Source organism: Notolepis coatsorum (assembly GCF_963971535.1).
Source record: "Notolepis coatsorum genome assembly, chromosome: 11".
In the NCBI taxonomy this organism is placed as follows: Eukaryota; Metazoa; Chordata; class Actinopteri; order Aulopiformes; family Paralepididae; genus Notolepis; species Notolepis coatsorum.
The window spans coordinates 123,508,575-123,535,876 of NC_140175.1; the positions used below are offsets into that span (position 1 = coordinate 123,508,575).

A 27,302-nucleotide genomic window follows, 5' to 3' on the forward strand; every position below is an offset into this window, starting at 1 on the left:
CGCGGCTTCTTTCAATGTTCTCTTCCGTCTGAAGGCGTCTGGTCTCCAGTCTTATGCGGTCGTCTTCACTCCTTTGTTGCGCCTGGAAGCGCTCTCGCTCGGTTGCAGCGTGTTCGCGCTCGCTCGTCTGTTGAGCCTGGAGGCGTTCTCTTTCCATGGTAGAGTGTTCGCGCTCACTTAGTTGTTGCGCTTGAAGTCGATCGCGTTCGGTGGAGGCTGCCAGGGTGGCGATGAATGCCTGCGCCAGCATCTTGTCCGCTTCGCTGGGGGAAGACACTGACGGAGGTGATCGGCTTCTGGCAGTGCTCGTTGGAGATCTGTTCTCTGGGCGCGCCTCGAGGTCCGTCTCCTGGGCGCGCTTCTCTTCTGGTAGTGGGTCGGGTTCTGTCCCTGGAGCGCTTTCTTTATCCTGGAGCTCTCCGGGGACCGTCCCGTTGACGTTGTCTGGGGGTATAGTCGTGTCATATCCCCCCTGGTCCCCCCCGTGGGCTTGGTCAGTTTTGTTAGAACCCACTGGGGTCTCTACTGGCAGGGTCGTCTGGTCGGTAGGATTTTACATGCTTTGACTATCCGCTTTATTTATTTTATCCGCGTTTAACGTCTGTATAAAGCTAGGTAGTAGACTGGCAGCGTAGTCCTCTAGGTAAGGAGGTGGCTGCCGTCTGCGCTGCGGGCGATCTAGCTTAGGAGAACCGTTTGTGGAGTGTTCATAGCTGGCCATGTCAATATTAATATTATATTAATATTACGCTAATTACCCTCCGGCTCGAAGGACCAATTGTAACTGAGGGGTACAATTCCCTGACTGTATTGAAAGTATGGTATCATTAAACCACTACTGAGTTATGTACATTACTACTGGCCATACAGTACACATGTATATGAGATGAACACCCACACAATAACACGGCTTAACAAGGAAAGTACTGTTTGTAATATTTATTAGAAGAGCACCAAGATTATCTTACATTTATTAAGAATGAGAGTTGCGCTTGTAAGGCGAAGAATGTGCATGAATAGGTCAAGAGCGTAAGTCCATGAGCATATTACGAAGGGGATAATTAATACCACCTGTAGCATAAGAATTATATAAGGCACACTCGTAGGTCAGCTGGAGATACTAAGGGGGTTCCCTCCGGTTGTAAGCCAGCAGGGGAGAGGAATGTTCGGATGCAAAAGTCTGGATCAACGAGGAATCAATAAGCTCCAGCTACGGGAGGCGGTACATATACTCCCCTCGATCGGCAGACAAAAGCAGCAGCTATAATCCAAGTATGCGGGACAGCATGGATGAAAGCCAGCCAGCCTCTTCCTAGAGACGGGCTCGAGTGATGCTCCTCACGGGTAAATCCCACACAGCAGCGGGGTAGACGGTTCTCTGCTCCAGCAGCCACGGTACCAAAGCAATAATAATCCAGCCAGAAAAGGCTCTGCATTCACCGGTGTAGATTCTCCTGTGCACGGTACTTCACATTTAACTAGGTCGAACTTGACGTTATTTCACTAAGCTCTGACACTTTTACTATCCTATTCGCACGCGGTTCTAAGTGCTCTATTTAGACGCAAGGTTGCTCACTTCACTTGGTCGTTGACTCGTGGTGAAGGCTTCAACTTGTTGGGTTAACTCGTTTGAGGGTAACTAACTGCTGTATCCACCTGCAACGTATTTATACGTAAGATGAATAATCTAGTGCCAACCTCAGTTCTGTCTCGTATTACTGCGCAAACCGGGGCATGTTGAGACATGTCTTAGCGGTGGCTTTGAACTAGACATTGGGGGTATGGCCGTGGCGCCTAGGGGGGTCGCTGTCCAATGGGAGAACGAATATTATGGTCTGGCCTGTACCTAGGTAAAGGGATATTCCGTGTATATATACAAAGAATATACAAGGGATATCAAACAATATACAAATATTATACATGGGATCTCAAGCAATAAATATATATATTCGGTTTAATCTGACCCTTTGTAACAGTAAGACAATTTATATAAAAACTCTTGGGTGCCTAAGAAGACTTTTGCATAAACTGTCTTTTCTATCTACTTTAGCTAAAAACACACACACAATGTATATACACACTACTGTGAGACAATAATAATCATACACAAAGGGATAATGGCTTATAGCAGACTTAATGATTTATTTATATAAACGTTATTTATATTGTAACGTTTGGCCACTTTAAATCATTGAACAGAGAGAGAGAGAGAGAGAGAGAGAGAGAGAGAGAGAGAGAGAGAGAGAGAGAGAGAGAGAGAGAGAGAGAGAGAGAGAGAGAGAGAGAGAGAGAGAGAGAGAGAGAGAGAGCCCCTCCCTGTCTGAGTTGCCATCAACAGTTGATGATGTCACACACACTAGACTAGGATGTCCACACGTCAACAACACACGGAGCCTGCCTGGATATGCCCGATGCATGAAGCAATATAATTAAGAAACTAATAGCCAATAAATGTGAAGTTATCTTTGAACCCGTTGTCAAGCGTCTTCAATATACCCCCCCCCCCTCCTCACTAATGGAATGCAGAGTCACGTTAGTTAGTTAGTTAGACACTAGTTTAGCGTTAGCTGAATGGCTAACTAGCTACCTAGCGTCTGGAGCGTAACAGTAACAGTAAGAAGCATTTTGTATAAAAGTATTCTGTACTTCTGTGTGACAACTATTAAAGAAACTTGAAACTTGAAACTAGCCATGTTGATCAATTCTATTCATGTCTCCTCGACTTCCACTGTTTGTTGATAACTGTGACGCGGCTCTCGCCTTAGCAATAGTATCTGCTGTGTGTGCAGTCACAGTGCACTGCTGACAGAAGTGGATGAGAGGAAATTATATGAATGCATCGGTTTTGACCGATGCAAAGACGCTACAACAAGATGCATCGCGAGTTCAGCCTGACATTTTGCAGATGCGGACTTATTCCACCGGTGCACTCGCATCGTGAACGTGTATGCCGGCGCACTGATGCAAATCGATGAATCGTCACATCACTAACAGACACACAGTACTATATACATGTACATTTATTTTTGTTTTAAAAATGGTAGTTTGTTAACACATTCCCGCCCGACCACAGAGATGTCCGTGTTTCAGCGCCATGCTTAAAGGGCCAACCACGGACATGTCCGTGGCAAGGTTGTTTAGGCTTTTATTCCATTTTAATAACCTACTCAATGTCACCGAGCGGCACTGCAGATTTACCCCACTCTTCGAATTCTGAAAAGTGCATTACCGGCCAGATCCTCTTAGGGGCGCTGTCTCGATAATGCAGTGTTCCATGTGGCAGAACGGTGCACTATTTTTTTTTTACTTTCAATGGAGTTTACTGTTAGCTGGATTCTATACGTGTAGCCTGTAGCTTGGAATACATTTTGCGACGCCGAATTCACTATGCAGTAAAGGAATATATCATCAGCCAATGGACATATCGATCTACCAGATGGCGATCGATAACTGGGAAATCCTTTTGGGGATCCAACCGGCCCATGGTAAGAGCTTTTTCACATAATTACATGCTGATCAGGCCTTGCTTTGGCAATCAGCGAATGTGGCTACTGAGGCTAACGCGGTTATTGGTAATCAATAATCAGAAACGACGTCCCCCGCCCCCCCCCCCCCTTTTCATGCATTCATGGTGGACCATGAATACCGACAATATGCATTTTGCATTTTAGCTCTAGCTTCTGTAGTGCCGAAACACTGTTCGATTGAATGTTATTAGCTTAGCGCCCTGTATCTCGCCTTCCAGGAAATATACTAGTCCAAATCCCATATAACGCTTATATTCACGAGGCTATAAAATGAGAATGTATTGTTTACATCAGGGTTCCCCATTTTCAATTCATCAGGACATATATGACATACATGACATACAGATAGACAGTACTGCTACATCTATACATTTATGACATACCAGATTTGCAAATACAGTACTGTTTGTGATACAAAAAGAGTCCAGAAAAGAGAGTATATATATTTGATGTAAAAACTGTATATTGGAGGAGGTTGGGTGGGGTTGGGTGGGGGGGGTTGGGTAGGAGGGGTTGGGGGGGGGGGAAACACTGTACAACTGTACAAGCATAACTGTACATTGGAATATTGACAAAACCATACTAGGTAATTTACTGTACATTGGAGGGGGTTGGGGGGGGGGGAAACACTGTACAACTGTACAAGCAAAACTGTACATTGGAATATTGACAAAACCATACTAGGTAATTTACTGTACATTGGAGGGGGTTGGGTTAGGACATTTACAGGGGCCAGTTTCGAATTGCAGTCTCCCGTAGGTGTACTTTGAGAGTGTTTTTGAAAGTGGGTAGTGATTCACATTCCTTTACAGCTGTGAGTAGGGCGTTCCACATTGATGTGGCATAATTGCGAAACGTGTTTAGTCCCTTGTTTGAGCCGAATCTGGGTTTAAAATGATTTGTGGAGCTCCCTCTGGTGTTGTGATCGTGGTATTCACTGACCTTTGGGAAGTATTTTGACATGTACATGGGTACCTTGGTCGTGTAGTGTATCTTGTAGACCAGGCCCATTGCAAGTTGCTGTACTCTGTCGTCTACTCTAAGCCATCCTAGGTTGTCAAAGTGGGCAGGGGTGAGGTGGGTTTTAGGAGTAAGGTCAAGCAGTAGTCTGACCAGTTTGTTTTGAGATGTTTGTAATTTTGTTTTTAGCGCCTTTGAGGTGCTTTGGTACCATGAGGTGCAAGCATAGTCGTAGTACCCTTCCTTGTGCTCCTGCCAGAGTCTTCAGGGTATTCTTGTTTACCAGAGAGGAGATCCGGTACAAGAATCGTGTTCGTTGGTTGACTTTTTTTATTACATTGGATGCTATTTTGTCACAGGAAAGATTTGCCTCTAGGATGGAACCCAGGTAGGTAATATCTTCTTTCCTTGTGACAATATTGTCACCCACTGTAACTGAGAAGCCGTCGGTCTTGCTGAGTTTGTTATTTAAACCGAAGAGAATGGACTCTGTTTTGCCCATGTGTAATGATAGTTTGTTATCAGCGAGCCATATGCAGATTTTGCCTAGTTCTGAGCTGAGGGTTTTTTCAACCTGTAACTTGTACTTGGAAAGTACTTGTAAAGCAGGGGTGTAAAGTACCTCTCAATTTAACATCCAACCATGAAGGCTAACAAGAAGCAACATATCTGGGGGGCAGGGGTGTAAAAAGTACCCAGACATGATACTTAAGTGAAAGTATGGGTACCGTCTCAAAATCGTACTCAAGTAAAAGTCAGAATATCTGGCTAAAAGCACACTTGAGTAAAAGTTAAAAAGTTTCTACTTTTAAATGTACTTAAGTACTAAAAAGTTAAAACTTTTTTTCTGACTGTTTCTTCTTCTGATAGCAGGTGTTTAATCAAAGATCCATGTTTTCTAGTCTTGCACAAGGACCAATCAGCATGGGTATGGGCGGGTTCATTTTCCATTGATGGGGATTTGATTGGCTGTCTTTATATAAATGCGGCCGCAGGATTAATAACGTTAACGTTAGTTCGGCCAGAGAAACAAATATACTAATTAAAATAGTTGGACCTGCGAGATTTGTACTTTGTAGGTCTGCATTTTAAATGTAAGGAGTAAAAAGTATGTTTTCTCTGAAATGTAATTGAGTAAAAGTACAAGTATACAAACCTAATAATACTTGAGTAAAGTACAAATCCCCCAAAACAGTACTTAAGTATTGTAACGAAGTTTCCAGTTTGAAGTCGTCTTTGTGGACGCCTATGTTCTTGTAGTATGATGTGTTCTACCCCATACTGCCCTGAGTGGGAGTTTGTTTACCAGTGTTGTGGCTATGGTTGTGAAGAAGATGTTTAAGTAATTGGCTACATCCAGCTTGACTGTGATGAGCGTGTTGTCAGTCTTTATGTTTATGTTTGAGAATCTGGTTTTAAGTTTTTTACTGCAGCCTACAGTAGTTGATTATTTAGTAATTTCCAAAGTTCACATGGTTTGTTTGTGTTTTCCTCAGTTTTGTCATTGATGAAATTCTTTTTTGCAGTTTTGATCATGGAGTTTATGTCGTTTCTTAGTCTGTTTCTTTCCAGTTTGAGTTCAGTCACATGGGCTTGGAGTTCACTGCTCGTGCTTTTGGTAAGCTTTGACTGACTTTTACGAAACTCAGGGCATTTTTTGTCTCTGGTTTTCATAGCGGCCAGTATTTCAGTGTGCATCCACGGCTCAGCGCGATTTTTTTACCCTGGTGATTCTTAGGGGGGCCATGTTGTTTAGTATTGTTGAAATGGCCCCGAATGTGTTAATAAACTCTCTGGCAGTGTAGTGTGACATACAAACAACGTCAGAGTTCCTTAAAAGTTGTATGCTGTTGATTAAATTGGCAACACTGAAACAAATTCGTCATAATTTGAATGAATACTGCCACTAACAGGCTGGTTTAAACCACCTACATCAGTGGTTACATGTAGCAGTTAGAAAAGGAATAGAATAATAGAAATGGAAATTATGTCATTCTCTATGTTGATACAACATCTTCCAACATTGCTGCCTGTAACATAGCAACCATTAGACTTCATGCTCGAATGGACTTTATTAGGTTATAAACAAATTTCTTCGTAACTCCACTTACAAACTTCTCTGGCAGATTTTCGCATTATCCAATGGTTTCTTTTCGGAGATTCGTTTGTAGCTACGAACAGGATTTACACACACAGTGGGCCAGCGACTTTGGTGCTATTGCACAGATGTGTGTTCCGTTCCCGTTTGAACACGCACGTACACACACAGTACTATACATTCATTTTTGTAAAAAAATAATAGTTTGTTAATAAACTCTGTTACTTGAAACATTTTCACTGTGCTCCTAAATGTCTTTGTGTGCTCCTAATTTTTTTTATTTAGGAGCACATGTGCTCCTTGGGAAAAAGGTTAGCGTAGAGCCCTGGTAATGGCTGGCGCCCAAAGTGTTAACGTGATTTTCCATACCTATTAGGGGTGTAACGATGCATCGATTAATCGAAATGCATCGATTCTAATGTGACGATTCAACTGCATCGATTTGAAAATGTTAGAATCGGTTATAATCGAAGTTAATCGAAATAAAAAATATTTAATATTTTATTTGTATGTTTTTCTTTTTGTATGTATTGTTTTTATTGACCTATAGTTAGGGATGCCCCCCGGACCCCGGTTTTAAACGGGAACCGGTACTATATTAGAAAATACCGGAGTATTTATAAGCTCTGACGTCCTCGGTACTGCTATCGATACTCTAGAGAAATTATTATTATTATTATTATTATTTAAAAGTTGCGAACGATCCTCTCTCTGTCTCTGCACGAGAAGCGAGCCGCAGCCAGCGAGTCAATTATTACACACACTCCTCGCGAGTCGCTCGCTAGTGCTACACATAGACATACGGGTACTACATACGGGTACTCCTTAATGAAAGTTCTGTCCCCGACGCCCCGTGCTATAGCGCGCTGCACACAGACAGCAGCTCTGCATGCACTGAGTCGTGATCATGGCGGATAGAGCGAAGCGTTCTAAAGTATGGATATACTTTACAAGGGTCAATGCCGACAATGCACGTTGCCACAAGTGCAACAAAACATTTGCCAGTAAGGGTGGCAATACGAGCAAATCAATTTATCAAAACATCTGTTGGCAAAACATGATATTAGTGTGCAGAAATGCGCGTATTCGACTGCCTTGCGCGCAGTGTTCCATCTGCATCCACTGCAGCCGTAAGCCAAGATACGGAGTTGCCTAGGCTAATAACGAATTATTACAAATAGGCTAATAAACAAAACAATTGTTTAGCTACAAATACTACAATCTAAACTTTTTATAGATCGTCAAGCTGAGGCGTCAGCCACTATGTCCCAGCCCAGTGAGCCCAGGGCCACCACACATCCTCCCTCTACCTCCCTCCACCACCCAAAGTCCTTTCTCCCTAGCAGCTAGAGGAAGGATGACAGAGGATAGGGTGAACGAGTGTCACAGTTCTGTTAGCCTTTTGCATTTGTTGTTTATTATAAAAAGTCTATAATTCAGAGTCAGACACATTTAAAACATTGTTGCTGCTGTTGCTGAAGAAATTATATTAATTTATTATATTTATTTATAAAGATATATAAAAGAACATTGCTGCTGCTGTTGCTGAAGAAATTATATTTATTTATAATACTTATTTATAAAGTTGTATTTATAAATAATAAAGCAATGTTGATTCTGTTCTTAATTAATTGTCTTTTTTTCTTGCAAAAAAATAACCAAAAAGAACCGATAAGAGTATCGATAAAGTACCGAACCGTTAAGCAGTATCGATAAGAGTAGTAGTATCGATAAAATCCTAACGATACCCATCCCTACCTATAGTCCATTCATGCCGAGTGAATCAGTTCCCCCAGCCACATTTGTGTATTCAACATTTTTTGGGGAATTAACTGATAGAAAACGTATCGAAAATTTATCGAATCGAATCGAGGTCAAATGAAGAGATTTCATGATGCATTGAATCGTTGCCTGAATAATCGTAATCGAAATGAATGGTTGTGAGGTTGCATCGTTACAGCCCTACTGCCTAAGCAGAGATATGGTAACAGATGTTTGGCCCCTGAGCTCTTCTCCACACTCCGCGGGGCCCAGCAGCCCTCCTCACCGTCGTTCTTCCTGTCCAGACTCTTGAAGACCAGACGCAGCTTCTTCTCGTGGTCCCGGAGGTAATGGACAAACTCCCCAAAGTCCAGCTGGCCGTCCAGGTCCTTGTCTCCCGCCTTCACTACTTTCTGTGGGAAGAGAAGAAGACAGAAGCCAATGTAGTGCCCAGAGACTACTGTGTACGATATACCATATTATCACAATACTTAAGTCACGATACGGTAGTAGTATTGCGATTCAAAATATATCGCGATATGCAGAGTGTTGCGATATTATTAATATTGCGATATATTGACATTTTTATTACCTTTTTTCAACTGCAAAGTAAAACTTTGTCGACATGTTTTATCGAATAAAATAAAGTTTTCAGTGTGTTCGTCTCACTTCAATCATTTTTATTACAGCAAATGGTATTTTCTCAAGCAGATGCTGTAATCTGTGTTGCATGTACCTGACAAACTGAACTGTTTGTATTACAGTCATATTCCAACTTAACTGAATGCACACGTGTGTGTGTCTGTGTGTGTGTGTGTGTGTGTGTGTGTGTGTGTGGACTACTGTACTATTACAGGTATTGAAATGAACAATGCAACTTCCTTATACAAAAAAAAATATATATAAAAACAATTTGCATAATAAAATATCGATACTTGGCGTCCTTGTATCGATACAGTATCGCCACGCAAAGTATCGCGATACTATACTGTAGGCTTGGGCGGTATAATTTTTTTCACACCGTCATATCTTGATGACATAATACCCCGGTTCATTTTCATCAGCGGGGGGGGGGGGGGGGGCAACCCGTGTTACCAAGTAAACAAATCAACGTTGGCTCTCAGAATGGTAGTCAGAAGCCTGCACCATTAGCATGTAGCCTAGCCATGGCAGACTATTTGATTCCTTAAGGGTAGGCAACCCTAGGCACGCGTGGGCATTTTCATAGACACAGGGGGCAACAAAAAAAATTAAAAAAATTGTTATAATTTTTATTTATTTTTTGCTTTGAAATATTATAGTGAAATATTTTGCACTGTTTTTCCGCATTTATCTTGTTGAAATCCTCCCACAGGTTCTTTTTACTACCACATATTTAATTGAGACCCTTTATTTGTTTATTATTTCAATTTAGCTGGAAATACATTGCTACATCATTCAGTAACATTTGCAGAGCCTTATAACAAAAACATTATTACGGTCACCATTGTGACCAGTGGGATTAATCAACAAATTGTATTATTTATATTTCATTGAACATTGCACATGTTAAAAGCAATTTTCTTTACTCAAAATGTGAGTATTACCAAGTCAAATTGTGTTCTTAAAACAATGACAATAAACATAGTTTTATTAGGTTGAAATAATGTGGTTGTGTACTTATTTTTCTGTTAACTTATTATGGATTGCAAACTGAAAACCTTAATGCACAGTAACTGAACTCAATATTTTTAAGTTCTGGTAACTTATTATTATTTATTTTTTTACAGTGTAGTCTTGCGATCAATCAAAACTTATTTACACGATATACCTCACATTCACCCTCCATTCACATCCTGGTGTTCTCCTGGTGTTCTCCATTAGGCCTGTAGGTGGAGCTATGACAGCACACGTACAGTAGGTTTGTCTGCATTGCATCCCCCCCCCCCCCCCCCCCACTCAGATTTAGGGTTGATACAACCATCATAATAATATTGTTAATAATAACAATAACAATAATGATGTAATAATGTAAAAATTATCATTAAAAATACCTGATTATGCGGGAACATTTTGTACGATGCATGGAATATTGTTGAGGCACACTAGTTACAACTATATTTCAAACAGGCACTCCATGTCAAAAAGGTTGCTGACCCCTGCCTTAAGGGCTCGAAATTGCCTGGGTTTTGGTCATATGCTCCCGAAATGCTCCCGCTGTTTGGCTACTTCTATGTGCAGTGAAAACTACTCGAATGCTTTATAACCTAGTCATTGATTTAGTTCAGGGTAATCTAAGATTAGCCGCAGAGCTAACGCTAGTTAACGTGAGCTAACGCTAGTTAATCAAGCTCACAGAGAGAGATAAACAGCTGACAGCGGATAGTACAGGACGGTACAAATACAATAAAAAAGCGGGTGGGGGCTGTTGTGTAAACCTTGTACTCTTTAGTTCACATATAATAAGAGACGGATTATTTGCTTGCTCCACCAGTGCACCACAACAACACACACCAACTCTCGTCACAACGCTTTACGGTATTTTCACAGCACTGTCGCAACATTACCGTAAAACGTGAACACCGTTGTGATACACTCGCTCCACTAGTGAGGACTGGTCTCGCCCTCTGCTGGCGCGTGTGTGCACTACACTCAAAACTCTGTTTCACTGTAATAGAAACTGAAGCGCATCTGTGATTTTGACGCCGGTATTGATTTTCAATACCGTCGGGATTTCTAAATACCCTGGTATAACGTAATACCGTCATACCGCCCAAGCCTACTATACTGTATCGATATTTTCCCCCACCACTAGTTTACAGAGTGTGTAGTGTACCCCATGTCTCCTTTACTCTGTCTCCCTCTCAGCCTTCCTACTGTCTCAATAAAGAACCTTCTCTCCTGTGTCTCCTCTACTCTGTCTCCCTCTCAGCCTTCCTACTGTCTCGATAAAGAACCTTCTCTCCTGTGTCTCCTCTACTCTGTCTCCCTCTCAGCCTTCCTACTGTCTCAATAAAGAACCTTCTCTCCTGTGTCTCCTCTACTCTGTCTCCCTCTCAGCCTTCCTACTGTCTCAATAAAGAACCTTCTCTCCTGTGTCTCTCCTACTGTCTCCCTCTCAGCCTTCCTGCTGTCTCAATAAAGAACATTCTCTCCTGTGTCTCCTCTACTCTGTCTCCCTCTCAGCCTTCCTAATGTCTCAATAAAGAACCTTCTCTCCTGTGTCTCCTTACTCTGTCTCCCTCTCAGCCTTCCTACTGTCTCAATAAAGAACCTTCTCTCCTATGTCTCCTCTACTCTGTCTCCCTCTCAGCATTCCTACTGTATCAATAAAGAACCTTATCTCCCGTGTCTCCCTCTCAGCCTTCCTACTGTCTCAATAAAGAACCTTCTCTCCTGTGTCTCCTCTACTCTGTCTCCCTCTCAGCCTTCCTACTGTCTCGATAAAGAACCTTCTCTCCTGTGTCTCCTCTACTCTGTCTCCCTCTCAGCCTTCCTACTGTCTCAATAAAGAACCTTCTCTCCTGTGTCTCCTCTACTCTGTCTCCCTCTCAGCCTTCCTACTGTCTCAATAAAGAACCTTCTCTCCTGTGTCTCTCCTACTGTCTCCCTCTCAGCCTTCCTGCTGTCTCAATAAAGAACATTCTCTCCTGTGTCTCCTCTACTCTGTCTCCCTCTCAGCCTTCCTAATGTCTCAATAAAGAACCTTCTCTCCTGTGTCTCCTTACTCTGTCTCCCTCTCAGCCTTCCTACTGTCTCAATAAAGAACCTTCTCTCCTATGTCTCCTCTACTCTGTCTCCCTCTCAGCATTCCTACTGTATCAATAAAGAACCTTATCTCCCGTGTCTCCCTCTCAGCCTTCCTACTGTCTCAATAAAGAACCTTCTCTCCTGTGTCTCCTCTACTCTGTCTCCCTCTCAGCCTTCCTACTGTCTCAATAAAGAACCTTCTCTCCTGTGTCTCCTCTACTCTGTCTCCCTCTCAGCCTTCCTACTGTCTCAATAAAGAACCTTCTCTACTGTGTCTCCTCTACTCTGTCTCCCTCTCAGCCTTCCTACTGTCTCAATAAAGAACCTTCTCTCCTGTGTCTCCTCTACTCTGTCTCCCTCTCAGCCTTCCTACTGTCTCAATAAAGAACCTTCTCTCCTGTGTCTCTCCTACTGTCTCCCTCTCAGCCTTCCTGCTGTCTCAATAAAGAACATTCTCTCCTGTGTCTCCTCTACTCTGTCTCCCTCTCAGCCTTCCTAATGTCTCAATAAAGAACCTTCTCTCCTGTGTCTCCTTACTCTGTCTCCCTCTCAGCCTTCCTACTGTCTCAATAAAGAATATTCTCTCCTATGTCTCCTCTACTCTGTCTCCCTCTCAGCCTTCCTACTGTCTCAATAAAGAACCGTCTCTCCTGTGTCTCTCCTACTCTGTCTCCCTCTCAGCCTTCCTACTGTCTCAATAAAGAACCTTCTCTCCTGTGTCTCCTCTACTCTGTCTCCCTCTCAGCCTTCCTACTGGCTCAATAAAGAACCTTCTCTCCTGTGTCTCCCCTACTCTGTCTCCCTCTCAGCCTTCCTACTGTCTCAATAAAGAACCTTCTCTCCTGTGTCTCCTCTACTCTGTCTCCCTCTCAGCCTTCCTACTGTCTCAATAAAGAACCTTCTCTCCTGTGTCTCCTCTACTCTGTCTCCCTCTCAGCCTTCCTACTGTCTCAATAAAGAACCTTCTCTCCTGTGTCTCCTCTACTCTGTCTCCCTCTCAGCCTTCCTACTGTCTCAATAAAGAACCTTCTCTCCTGTGTCTCCTCTACTCTGTCTCCCTCTCAGCCTTCCTACTGTCTCAATAAAGAACCTTCTCTCCTGTGTCTCCTCTACTCTGTCTCCCTCTCAGCCTTCATACTGTCTCAATAAAGAACCTTCTCTCCTGTGTCTCCTCTACTCTGTCTCCCTCTCAGCCTTCCTACTGTCTCAATAAAGAACCCTCTCTCCTGTGTCTCCTCTACTCCATCTCCCTCTCAGCCTTCCTACTGTCTCAATAAAGAACCCTCTCTCCTGTGTCTCTCCTACTGTCTCCCTCTCAGCCTTCATACTGTCTCAATAAAGAACCTTCTCTCCTGTGTCTCCTCTACTCTGTCTCCCTCTCAGCCTTCATACTGTCTCAATAAAGAACATTCTCTCCTGTGTCTCCTCTACTCTGTCTCCCTCTCAGCCTTCCTACTCAATAAAGAACCTTCTCTCCTGTGTCTCCTCTACTCTGTCTCCCTCTCAGCCTTCCTACTGTCTCAATAAAGAACCTTCTCTTCTGTGTCTCCTCTACTCTGTCTCCCTCTCAGCCTTCCTACTGTCTCAATAAAGAACCTTCTCTCATGTGTCTCCTCTACTCTGTCTCCCTCTCAGCCTTCCTACTGTCTCAATAAAGAACCTTCTCTCCTGTGTCTCTCCTACTGTCTCCCTCTCAGCCTTCCTACTGTCTCAATAAAGAACCTTCTCTCCTGTGTCTCTCCTACTGTCTCCCTCTCAGCCTTCATACTGTCTCAATAAAGAACCTTCTCTCCTGTGTCTCCTCTACTCTGTCTCCCTCTCAGCCTTCCTACTGTCTCAATAAAGAACCTTCTCTCCTGTGTCTCCTCTACTGTGTCTCCCTCTCAGCCTTCCTACTGTCTCAATAAAGAACCTTCTCTTCTGTGTCTCCTCTACTCTGTCTCCCTCTCAGCCTTCCTACTGTCTCAATAAAGAACCTTCTCTCCTGTGTCTCCTCTACTCTGTCTCCCTCTCAGCCTTCCTACTGTCTCAATAAAGAACCTTCTCTCCTGTGTCTCTCCTACTGTCTCCCTCTCAGCCTTCCTACTGTCTCAATAAAGAACCTTCTCTCCTGTGTCTCTCCTACTGTCTCCCTCTCAGCCTTCATACTGTCTCAATAAAGAACCTTCTCTCCTGTGTCTCCTCTACTCTGTCTCCCTCTCAGCCTTCCTACTGTCTCAATAAAGAACCTTCTCTCCTGTGTCTCCTCTACTCTGTCTCCCTCTCAGCCTTCCTACTGTCTCAGTAAAGAACCTTCTCTCCTGTGTCTCCTCTACTGTGTCTCCCTCTCAGCCTTCCTACTGTCTCAATAAAGAACCTTCTCTCCTGTGTCTCTCCTACTGTCTCCCTCTCAGCCTTCCTACTGTCTCAATAAAGAACCTTCTCTCCTGTGTCTCCCCTACTCTGTCTCCCTCTCAGCCATCCTACTGGCTCAATAAAGAACCTTCTCTCCTGTGTCTCCTCTACTGTGTCTCCCACTCAGCCTTCCTACTGTCACAATAAATAACCTTCTCTCCTGTGTCTCTCCTACTGTCTCCCTCTCAGCCTTCCTACTGTCTCAATAAAGAACCTTCTCTCCTGTGTCTCTCCTACTCTGTCTCCCTCTCAGCCTTCCTACTGTCTCAATAAAAAACCTTCTCTCCTGTGTCTCCTCTACTGTCTCCCTTTCAGCCTTCCTACTGTCTCAATAAAGAACCTTCTCTCCTGTGTCTCCTCTACTCTGTCTCCCTCTCATCCTTCCTACTGTCTCAATAAAGAACCTTCTCTCCTGTGTCTCCTCTACTCTGTCTCCCTCTCAGCCTTCCTACTGTCTCAATAAAGAACCCTCTCTCCTGTGTCTCTCCTACTGTCTCCCTCTCAGCCTTCATACTGTCTCAATAAAGAACCTTCTCTCCTGTGTCTCCTCTACTCTGTCTCCCTCTCAGCCTTCCTACTGTCTCAATAAAGAACCTTCTCTCCTGTGTCTCCTCTACTCTGTCTCCCTCTCAGCCTTCCTACTGTCTCAATAAAGAACCTTCTCTCCTGTGTCTCCTCTACTCTGTCTCCTCTCAGCCTTCCTACTGTCTCAATAAAGAACCTTCTCTCCTGTGTCTCCTCTACTCTGTCTCCCTCTCAGCCTTCCTACTGTCTCAATAAAGAATCTTCTCTCCTGTGTCTCTCCTACTCTGTCTCCCTCTTAGCCTTCCTACTGTCTCAATAAAGAACCTTCTCTCCTGTGTCTCCTCTACTCTGTCTCCTCTCAGCCTTCCTACTGTCTCAATAAAGAACCTTCTCTCCTGTGTCTCTCCTACTGTCTCCCTCTCAGCCTTCCTACTGTCTCAATAAAGAACCTTCTCTCCTGTGTCTCCTCTACTCTGTCTCCTCTCAGCCTTCCTACTGTCTCAATAAAGAACCTTCTCTCCTGTGTCTCCTCTACTCTGTCTCCCTCTCAGCCTTCATACTGTCTCAATAAAGAACCTTCTCTCCTGTGTCTCCTCTACTCTGTCTCCCTCTCAGCCTTCCTACTGTCTCAATAAAGAACCTTCTCTCCTGTGTCTCCTCTACTCTGTCTCCCTCTCATCCTTCCTACTGTCTCAATAAAGAACCTTCTCTCCTGTGTCTCCTCTACTCTGTCTCCCTCTCAGCCTTCCTACTGTCTCAATAAAGAACCCTCTCTCCTGTGTCTCTCCTACTGTCTCCCTCTCAGCCTTCATACTGTCTCAATAAAGAACCTTCTCTCCTGTGTCTCCTCTACTCTGTCTCCCTCTCAGCCTTCCTACTGTCTCAATAAAGAACATTCTCTCCTGTGTCTCCTCTACTCTGTCTCCCTCTCAGCCTTCATACTGTCTCAATAAAGAACCTTCTCTCCTGTGTCTCTCCTACTGTCTCCCTCTCAGCCTTCCTACTGTCTCAATAAAGAACCTTCTCTCCTGTGTCTCCTCTACTCTGTCTCCCTCTCAGCCTTCCTACTGTCTCAATAAAGAACCTTCTCTCCTGTGTCTCCTCTACTCTGTCTCCCTCTCAGCCTTCCTACTGTCTCAATAAAGAACCTTCTCTCCTGTGTCTCCTCTACTCTGTCTCCTCTCAGCCTTCCTACTGTCTCAATAAAGAACCTTCTCTCCTGTGTCTCTCCTACTGTCTCCCTCTCAGCCTTCCTACTGTCTCAATAAAGAACCTTCTCTCCTGTGTCTCTCCTACTCTGTCTCCCTCTCAGCCTTCCTACTGTCTCAATAAAGAACCTTCTCTCCTGTGTCTCCTCTACTCTGTCTCCTCTCAGCCTTCCTACTGTCTCAATAAAGAACCTTCTCTCCTGTGTCTCTCCTACTGTCTCCCTCTCAGCCTTCCTACTGTCTCAATAAAGAACCTTCTCTCCTGTGTCTCCTCTACTCTGTCTCCTCTCAGCCTTCCTACTGTCTCAATAAAGAACCTTCTCTCCTGTGTCTCCTCTACTCTGTCTCCCTCTCAGCCTTCATACTGTCTCAATAAAGAACCTTCTCTCCTGTGTCTCCTCTACTCTGTCTCCCTCTCAGCCTTCCTACTGTCTCAATAAAGAACCTTCTCTCCTGTGTCTCCTCTACTCTGTCTCCCTCTCATCCTTCCTACTGTCTCAATAAAGAACCTTCTCTCCTGTGTCTCCTCTACTCTGTCTCCCTCTCAGCCTTCCTACTGTCTCAATAAAGAACCCTCTCTCCTGTGTCTCTCCTACTGTCTCCCTCTCAGCCTTCATACTGTCTCAATAAAGAACCTTCTCTCCTGTGTCTCCTCTACTCTGTCTCCCTCTCAGCCTTCCTACTGTCTCAATAAAGAACCTTCTCTCCTGTGTCTCCTCTACTCTGTCTCCCTCTCAGCCTTCCTACTGTCTCAATAAAGAACCTTCTCTCCTGTGTCTCCTCTACTCTGTCTCCCTCTCAGTTTTCCTACTGTCTCAATAAATAACCTTCTCTCCTGTGTCTCCTCTACTCTGTCTCCTCTCAGCCTTCCTACTGTCTCAATAAAGAACCTTCTCTCCTGTGTCTCCTCTACTCTGTCTCCCTCTCAGCCTTCCTACTGTCTCAATAAAGAACCTTCTCTCCTGTGTCTCCTCTACTCTGTCTCCTCTCAGCCTTCCTACTGTCTCAATAAAGAACCTTCTCTCCTGTGTCTCCTCTACTCTGTCTCCCTCTCAGCCTTCCTACTGTCTCAATAAAGAACCTTCTCTCCTGTGTCTCTCCTCCTGTCTCCCTCTCAGCCTTCCTACTGTCTCAATAAAGAACCTTCTCTCCTGTGTCTCCCCTACTCTGTCTCCCTCTCAGCCTTCCTACTGTCTCAATAAAGAACCTTCTCTCCTGTGTCTCCTCTACTCTGTCTCCCTCTCAGCCTTCCTACTGTCTCAATAAAGAACCTTCTCTCCTGTGTCTCCTCTACTCTGTCTTCCTCTCAGCCTTCCTACTGTCTCAATACAGAACCTTCTCTCCTGTGTCTCCTCTACTCTGTCTCCCTCTCAGCCTTCCTACTGTCTCAATAAAGAACCTTCTCTCCTGTGTCTCCTCTACTCTGTCTCCCTCTCAGCCTTCCTACTGTCTCAATAAAGAACCTTCTCTCCTGTCTCTCCCCTACTCTGTCTCCCTCTCAGCCTTCCTACTGTCTCAATAAAGAACCTTCTCTCCTGTGTCTCCTCTACTCTGTCTCCCTCTCAGCCTTCCTACTGTCTCAATAAAGAACCTTCTCTCCTGTGTCTCTCCTCCTGTCTCCCTCTCAGCCTTCCTACTGTCTCAATAAAGAACCTTCTCTCCTGTGTCTCCCCTACTCTGTCTCCCTCTCAGCCTTCCTACTGTCTCAATAAAGAACCTTCTCTCCTGTGTCGCCTCTACTCTGTCTCCCTCTCAGCCTTCCTACTGCCTCAATAAAGAACCTTCTCTCCTGTGTCTCCTCTACTCTGTCTCCCTCTCAGCCTTCCTACTGTCTCAATAAAGAACCTTCTCTCCTGTGTCTCCTCTGCTCTGTCTCCCTCTCAGCCTTCCTACTGTCTCAATAAAGAACCTTCTCTCCTGTGTCTCCTCGACTCTGTCTCCCTCTCAGCCTTCCTACTGCCTCAATAAAGAACCTTCTCTCCTGTGTCTCCTCGACTCTGTCTCCCTCTCAGCCTTCCTACTGCCTCAATAAAGAACCTTCTCTCCTGTGTCTCCTCTACTCTGTCTTCCTCTCAGCCTTCCTACTGTCTCAATAAAGAACCTTCTCTCCTGTGTCTCCTCTACTCTGTCTCCCTCTCAGCCTTCCTACTGTCTCAATAAAGAACCTTCTCTCCTGTGTCTCCTCGACTCTGTCTCCCTCTCAGCCTTCCTACTGTCTCAATAAAGAACCTTCTCTCCTGTGTCTCCTCTACTCTGTCTCCTCTCAGCCTTCCTACTGTCTCAATAAAGAACCTTCTCTCCTGTGTCTCCTCTACTCTGTCTCCCTCTCAGCCTTCCTACTGTCTCAATAAAGAACCTTCTCTCCTGTGTATCCTCTACTCTGTCTCCCTCTCAGCCTTCCTACTGTCTCAATAAAGAACCTTCTCTCCTGTGTCTCCTCTACTCTGTCTCCCTCTCAGCCTTCCTACTGTCTCAATAAAGAACCTTCTCTCCTGTGTCTCCTCTACTCTGTCTCCCTCTCAGCCTTCCTACTGTCTCAATAAAGAACCTTCTCTCCTGTGTCTCCTCTACTCTGTCTCCCTCTCAGCCTTCCTACTGTCTCAATAAAGAACCTTCTCTCCTGTGTCTCCTCTACTCAGTCTCCCTCTCAGCCTTCCTACTGTCTCAATAAAGAACCTTCTCTCCTGTGTCTCTCCTACTCTGTCTCCCTCTCAGCCTTCCTACTGTCTCAATAAAGAACCTTCTCTCCTGTGTCTCCCCTACTCTGTCTCCCTCTCAGCCTTCCTACTGTCTCAATAAAGAACCTTCTCTCCTGTGTCTCCCCTACTCTGTCTCCCTCTCAGCCTTCTTACTGTCTCAATACAGAACCTTCTCTCCTGTGTCTCCCCTACTCTGTCTCCCTCTCAGCCTTCCTACTGTCTCAATAAAGAACCTTCTCTCCTGTGTCTCTCCTACTCTGTCTCCCTCTCAGCCTTCCTACTGTCTCAATAAAGAACCTTCTCTCCTGTGTCTCCTCTACTCTGTCTCCCTCTCAGCCTTCCTACTGTCTCAATAAAGAACCTTCTCTCCTGTGTCTCCTCTACTCTGTCTCCCTCTCAGCCTTCCTACTGTCTCAATAAAGAACCTTCTCTCCTGTGTCTCCTCTACTCTGTCTCCCTCTCAGCCTTCCTACTGTCTCAATAAAGAACCTTCTCTCCTGTGTCTCCTCTACTCTGTCTCCCTCTCAGCCTTCCTACTGTCTCAATAAAGAACCTTCTCTCCTGTGTCTCCTCTACTCTGTCTCCCTCTCAGCCTTCCTACTGTCTCAATAAAGAACCTTCTCTCCTGTGTCTCCTCTACTCTGTCTCCCTCTCAGCCTTCCTACTGTCTCAATAAAGAACCTTCTCTCCTGTGTCTCCTCTACTCAGTCTCCCTCTCAGCCTTCCTACTGTCTCAATAAAGAACCTTCTCTCCTGTGTCTCCTCTACTCTGTCTCCCTCTCAGCCGTCCTACTGTCTCAATAAAGAACCTTCTCTCCTGTGTCTCCTCTACTCAGTCTCCCTCTCAGCCTTCCTACTGTCTCAATAAAGAACCTTCTCTCCTGTGTCTCTCCTACTCTGTCTCCCTCTCAGCCTTCCTACTGTCTCAATAAAGAACCTTCTCTCCTGTGTCTCTCCTACTCTGTCTCCCTCTCAGCCTTCCTACTGTCTCAATAAAGAACCGTCTCTCCTGTGTCTCTCCTACTCTGTCTCCCTCTCAGCCTTCCTACTGTCTCAATAAAGAACCTTCTCTCCTGTGTCGCCTCTACTCTGTTTCCCTCTCAGCCTTCCTACTGTCTCAATAAAGAACATTCTCTCCTGTGTCTCCTCTACTCTGTCTCCCTCTCAGCCTTCCTACTGTCTCAATAAAGAACCTTCTCTCCTGTGTCTCTCCTACTGTCTCCCTCTCAGCCTTCCTACTGTCTCAATAAAGAACCTTCTCTCCTGTGTCTCTCCTACTCTGTCTCCCTCTCAGCCTTCCTACTGTCTCAATAAAGAACCTTCTCTCCTGTGTCTCCTCTACTCTGTCTCCCTCTCAGCCTTCTTACTGTCTCAATAAAGAACCTTCTCTCCTGTGTCTCTCCTACTGTCTCCCTCTCAGCCTTCCTACTGTCTCAATAAAGAACCTTCTCTCCGGTGTCTCCTCTACTCTGTCTCCCTCTCAGCCTTCCTACTGTCTCAATTAAGAACCTTCTCTCCTGTGTCTCCTCTACTCTGTCTCCCTCTCAGCCTTCCTACTGTCTCAATAAAGAACCTTCCCTCCTGTGTCTCTCCTACTGTGTCTCCCTCTCAGCCTTCCTACTGCCTCAATAAAGAACCTTCTCTCCTGTGTCTCCTCTACTCTGTCTCCCTCTCAGCCTTCCTACTGTCTCAATAAAGAACCTTCTCTCCTGTGTCTCCTCTACTCTGTCTCCCTCTCAACCTTCCTACTGTCTCAATAAAGAACCTTCTCTCCTGTGTCTCCTCTACTCTGTCTCCTCTCAGCCTTCCTACTGTCTCAATAAAGAACCTTCTCTCCTGTGTCTCTCCTACTGTCTCCCTCTCAGCATTCCTACTGTCTCAATAAAGAACCTTCTCTCCTGTGTCTCCTCTACTCTGTCTCCTCTCAGCCTTCCTACTGTCTCAATAAAGAACCTTCTCTCCTGTGTCTCTCCTACTGTCTCCCTCTCAGCCTTCCTACTGTCTCAATAAAGAACCGTCTCTCCTGTGTCTCCTCTACTCTGTCTCCTCTCAGCCTTCCTACTGTCTCAATGAAGAACCTTCTCTCCTGTGTCTCCTCTACTCTGTCTCCCTCTCAGCCTTCCTACTGTCTCAATAAAGAACCTTCTCTCCTGTGTCTCCTCTACTCTGTCTCCCTCTCAGCCTTCCTACTGTCTCAATAAAGAACCTTCTCTCCTGTGTCTCCTCTACTCTGTCTCCCTCTCAGCCTTCCTACTGTCTCAATAAAGAACCTTCTCTCCTGTGTCTCCTCTACTCTGTCTCATCTCAGCCTTCCTACTGTCTCAATGAAGAACCTTCTCTCCTGTGTCTCCTCTACTCTGTCTCCCTCTCAGCCTTCCTACTGTCTCAATACAGAACCTTCTCTCTTGTGTCTCCTCTACTCTGTCTCCCTCTCAGCCTTCCTACTGTCTCAATAAAGAACCTTCTCTCCTGTGTCTCCTCTACTCTGTCTCCCTCTCAGCCTTCCTACTGTCTCAATAAAGAACCTTCTCTCCTGTGTCTCTCCTCCTGTCTCCCTCTCAGCCTTCCTGCTGTCTCAATAAAGAACATTCTCTCCTGTGTCTCCTCTACTCTGTCTCCCTCTCAGCCTTCCTACTGTCTCAATAAAGAACATTCTCTCCTGTGTCTCCTCTACTGTCTCCCTCTCAGCCTTCCTACTGTCTCAATAAAGACCCTTCTCTCTTGTGTCTCCTCTACTCTATCTCCCTCTCAGCCTTCCTACTGTCTCAATAAAGAAGAAAATAATAAGAAGAGTGGACTGCCAGAGGAGGGGAGTTCATACTCTGGGGGATATATATGATAAAAAAGGTCCTCGAGCGTTTCCGGACCTAAGAGATTTTTATGATCTCCCTGGCAAATCATTCTTCCTCTACTTGCAACAAAGGTTGGCGCTCAAGGCTCAAACACTACACCCACACCCTTTTATTAAGCTTATCAGGGACAGGACAACCTCAATCAAATCAAATCCACATATTCACATATGATGAGGACCAGGATGCGAACCAGGATGAGGACCAGGATGCGAACCAGGATGAGAACCAGGATGAGAACCAGGATGAGAACCAGGATGAGGACCAGGATGAGAACCAGGATGAGGACCAGGATGAGGACCAGGATGAGGACCAGGATGAGGACCAGGATGAGGACCAGGATGAGAACCAGGATGAGAACCAGGATGAGGACCAGGATGAGGACCAGGATGAGGACTAGGATGAGAACCAGGATGAGAACCAGGATGAGGACCATGATGAGAACCAGGATGAGAACCAGGATGAGGACCAGGATGAGGACCAGGATGAAAACCAGGATGAGAACCAGGATGAGGACCAGGATGAGGACCAGGATGAGGACTAGGATGAGAACCAGGATGAGAACCAGGATGAGAACCAGGATGAGAACCAGGATGAGGACCAGGATGAAAACCAGGATGAGGACCAGGATGAGAACCAGGATGAGGACCAGGATGAAAACCAGGATGAGGACCAGGATGAGGACCAGGATGAGAACCAGGATGAAAACCAGGATGAGAACCAGGATGAAAACCAGGATGAAAACCAGGATGAGGACCAGGATGAGAACCAGGATGAGGACTAGGATGAGAACCAGGATGAGGACCAGGATGAGGACCAGGATGAGGACTAGGATGAGAACCAGGATGAGGACTAGGATGAGAACCAGGATGAGGACCAGGATGAGGACCAGGATGAGAACCAGGATGAGGACCAGGATGAGGACCAGGATGAGGACCAGGATGAGGACTAGGATGAGAACCAGGATGAGGACTAGGATGAGAACCATGATGAGGACCAGGATGAGGACCAGGATGAGAACCATGATGAGGACCAGGATGAGGACCAGGATGAGAACCAGGATGAGGACCAGGATGAGGACCAGGATGAGGACCAGGATGAGGACCAGGATGAGGACCAGGATGAGGACCAGGATGAGAACCAGGATGAGGACCAGGATGAGAACCAGGATGAGGACCAGGATGAGAACATACGGATATCCTATAACCATAGTTATATGAGTAATAGCGGCGCTCTGCGCTGCTTAGTGGAACACATCCTATATCAGTCTAACTACTGAATAAATGTCTCCACATGTACATATACACACCCATCCGCCTGGCCACACGCCCATCCGCTCCTCTACATAAGCAGGGGTGTGGCCATACTAACAGCTCCTTCCCAAATCTTTCACCACCAAAGGCGAAGACCACGGGGTCCTCAGTGAGTCCAGCGCAGAGCGCCGCTATTACTCATATAACTATGGTTATAGGATAACCGTATGTTATATTACGTAATAGCTTATGCTCTGCGCTGCTTAGTGGAACACAGGAGCTGAGCAGAGCGGAAGCTCGACAAATGTACCCGCTGAGGCACCCCACAACCATCAGAACCGGGGAGGACCCGAGCCCCCGGACCCCCCTAGAGGGGGATGGGAGGGAATCGGATCCGACTGTGCGAAGAGGGTTTAGCAACTCAACGCACGGGGTGAGCAGACCATGGGACTTACCTTCCCACAGAAGAACCCGCGACTACATAGGCGCGCAACCCACATGCCACTAGAGAACGAACGGGAAGGGAAAAAAGTACGTTACAGCCCCTAATATCACGGGGTAAAGATCAAAAACCCAACCCTGTGGCAAGGCCGTAGCAGCGGAGCGCGAAGGAGGACCCAGCCCCAGGAAGGGACTGGACCCCCCGGAAAAAGGGGGCCTGGTGAGGCCAACGACGCCGCAGCATCGAGACCCCACCAGGCGGTCACTAGTGACACCACCCCCCACATCGCCAGCGTATCGGACAGGGCCCATCCAAGAGCAGGCCCTTCCCCCCTACAGGACGCCGCCCTGAAGCCCTCAAGAGGCTACACCCCCACAGCGGGACCAGGCAGCGTACCGGGGAGACAACCCCCAAAGAGGTTGATCCCTCAATCCAGGCAACAGGTCAAAAGGACTCGACCTGTGCCCGGAGCACTGCGGACTAGACAGGCGCCAAAGGGGTCTGCTGAAAACAGCCCCCCGGCGGAAGGGGCGTACGGTATGCTGTGCACCATGTCGCAGCCTCCACAAAAAAAAACACCCTCTAGAGGGGCCGAGGCAGAGAAGGCTGACATGATTGGCAGATGTCATGAAAGGTGCAGGGCCACACTCGCAGGCAGACGGGGTCAAGCCCAGCCTAACCCTGAGAGTTGACTCCGCTACCAAAACACCTGGAAACCAATCACCACCTAACAGGAGGCGGTTGTTCCTATAACCCCCCCAAGAAAAAACTCCAAAACACAACTGCGGGTATACACCGGCTATACAGCAGTACAAGTGTTTCAGTTCTCAAGAAGGGGTTAACCCAGGCCAACAGGTAGACGAGAACGAGTCCGGACCTGGGCCCGGCGGACCGGGACCTACACAGGGATGCCAGAGGGGTACAAAGAACCACCTCGACAGCCCCCTCCCAGCCCCGCCAAGCAGGAGAAGAGAGGGGCGGAAAAAAAATGGAGAAGGACCAGGCTCCTTTAACACAGCGCAAGGTACAACACAATATGGACCAAGCAATAGTGAAGGATAACATGCAGTGACATAACCACAAACACCTCCATAACATCAAACCCTGCAACGCCCGGGCCAACCCGGCATTTTCCCCCCGAAAAAGCACAAGTCCTTCAGGGTACCAGAACAGCAGATCTGTGCCCCGGCAGACAACGGGTTAGACTGACCTGGTCCGGCGTGACCAGAACCAGTCCCGTGTCCTAATCACGCCACCATCCCCAGTCCTAAGAGGGGGGTAGGTACGCGTGTCGATCCAAAACATCACAGAGGGCGCCACCAAGACGGTCAGAACATAAAGCACCGCGCCCGATGGCCCACCCCAAAAGCGTGAGACCCCTCCGCCAATGCTTTGATCTATTCCGTTATCTCCCCCCAGAGATGAACGAGAATTAATCGAGACTAACCTAGTACACTGGCGCTCGGAAGAGACAAAACTCCATCCTAGTTGCCCCATAAAAACGCTGTTTCAATGATGAGCAACCAAGGCGCGGAAGCCCATGCGTGGTTCCACACAGAAGCACCCAGGGCCAGCACTATGTACACGTCGAGACCCAAAACATATCAATGGTAATTCTAACAAGAACCCAGATAACGTTCCCTCCAAGCCGCCTGGGAGAGCAGCAGGAAGCTGGCCAAGACACAGATATGGGTCCCATATGACACGTCTGAGGGAAAACACCCCTGTCAAACCTGCTCTGTATAAAAGAGAGGAGACAGGGAACCCCCAGAGACTTCCCACGTGAGTAATAATTGAAAAGATATATGTAACATTGAGCTACGTGACCAAGCTCAAGACATATGCAACAGAGCGCAGAGCAGAACTTCTTTTTAAGTTCTCACGGACCGCATAACTCATCTTGACAATAACAGCGGTCCACAACATGGAGTCTGAAAAGAACTCACGGAAGTCTCACAACCAATAGAAACGCGCCCAGTGACGTACTCTATAGCGGGGGGAATTCCGTGACCCACCTGCCCAAATATGGCGTGGAACCAGGGAACTCCCTCCCCCCCCCCTCCCTACCCTGTGACGCGCTGACCCAGCAGCGTGACAGGAAGCCCGAAGGACAGGAGGTCCAACCCCCTGACCAATCAGAAAAAAGGGGAGGGAGGGTTTATCAGTTCACCCCCTCATGACCCCTCACCCCTGATACGATGCAATGACAAAGCAGAGCCATGACACCAGTCATAGCGTGCTACATGAAGCGCATGTATATCTGTCAAGGTAACAGCTTCACATAGGCTCATGTGCGAACCTGCCACCTGAATTTTTACACCTTTACCCTAAAGGAAGAAAAAACACAGACCAAGAGAGGGGCCAAGGGCCCTGGTACAAGAGCTTACACATGTAACTTCTGTAGGCCAACACCTAACCCAGTTGTGGATCTTAAACGTGAAAACGACACACACAACCCTCCATCACAACAAAAAAGGGCAAAAGTACACTCTCACTACTGAGGAACGCCGTTTTTCATGACGAGAGAAGACACAAGTCCTTGATTAAGTACTGGTCACAGGCCTTGCTAAGTCCACATGACAGCGACCAAACAATTTTCAGAAAAAAATTGCCTCTCTAAGCAAGAGCACAACCCCAGCAGAAGCTGAGGGGTTACACCGTATCCCCAAAAACATAGTGAAACAACACACATCTTGTAAACAAAATCATGTTTGAGGGGAGGGGGGGGGGCCCAGGGGAAAACCCACCCCTCACCACCTTACCCCTGATACGACGCCAATGTGTAGAGTAAGCTTTACATCATGCACGCCAGCACAGCCGAAGACCTCGTTTGAACAGGCACAGCCCTGCTCATGTGTGAAAAAAACTTGCCACTTGTTATTGTCATCACAAGCTGAAAGAGGGACTCAGTCATCCCTCGATCACATGCCACTATGCACATCATTGTAGGGTAACCCAGCCAGTTGTGGGCTCAGCCACGTTGTCTAACGTTACATGAACACACACAACTTCTCATCATACAACAAAAACCCAGTTAATTAAAGCTGTTTCTAGGTAGAGAGAAAAGCACAAGCTTTGGCCAACAGTTAGCTCAACCCGGCTAAGAAGCAAGCTAAGCGGCTACCACTGAAAAACTGTACAACATGAGAAAAGCAATACAGGCCAACACTTCAGACAGCCGCTGTCTTTCCCTTTTCTCATCCGAAGAGAGAAGGGAAAAAGAAGGCAATACACGTTCCACTACAGAACGGTGTTTACCATAGCGGTGCCGGCAACAAGTCCCTCACAGACTATAGCCGACCTGAGCATGGAGATATTCTCATAATGAAACACCACCGCACCGGATGCTTTTCATTTTTTTGCCCGGGGAATTGAACCGCAGATTCGGAATCACGGTCCCAGGAAAACAAAGCTCTCGATGAGGAGCTCATGTTAACGTGGGCATCAAACCAGAACCCCCTCCACGCCGCTAAGTGGCAGCGAAAAAGGATACCAGCCTGGAGCCGGACTTTCGTAAGCTGTGTAGTTGTTCCCCCCACAACCAACACACCTGGCGCACGTGTTGCAAAAACATCACCCGCCCCAGAGAGGCCGTCAGCCCTCACACGGCCGAGCGCCTCCCAAGCAAAGTGTCCAACTGCAGAGCCGGAGGTAATGCCGGCGGGGATTGCTCAGCGACGCGAGCCCCTAATACGAAGCTCTGGTGGAGGTCAGAATGATCATCATCTTCTAGACACTCCGGTGGCGAAGACATTATCGCTGCATTTCCTCGAAAAATAGTGAGAGAGAAAACAAAAATATAATGTCAACGCAGCTCCTTCTCTTCAACGTAGCTCCTTTCCAACTATTTTGGCACT

General features: G+C 46.4%; 1 protein-coding gene across 1 annotated transcript in view; it reads right to left on the reverse strand.

Moving 5' to 3' along the window:
- The window catches only part of slc25a25b (solute carrier family 25 member 25b), a gene marked incomplete at its 3' end in the record, with an annotated part of 150,441 nt that overhangs the window by 72,497 nt on the left and 50,642 nt on the right, over window positions 1–27,302 (reverse strand). Inside the window, exon 3 of the mRNA XM_084324532.1 lies at window positions 8,633–8,759. Coding sequence (XP_084180658.1) covers window positions 8,633–8,759 — 127 coding nt within the window. The remainder of the gene's footprint in view (window positions 1–8,632; window positions 8,760–27,302) is intronic.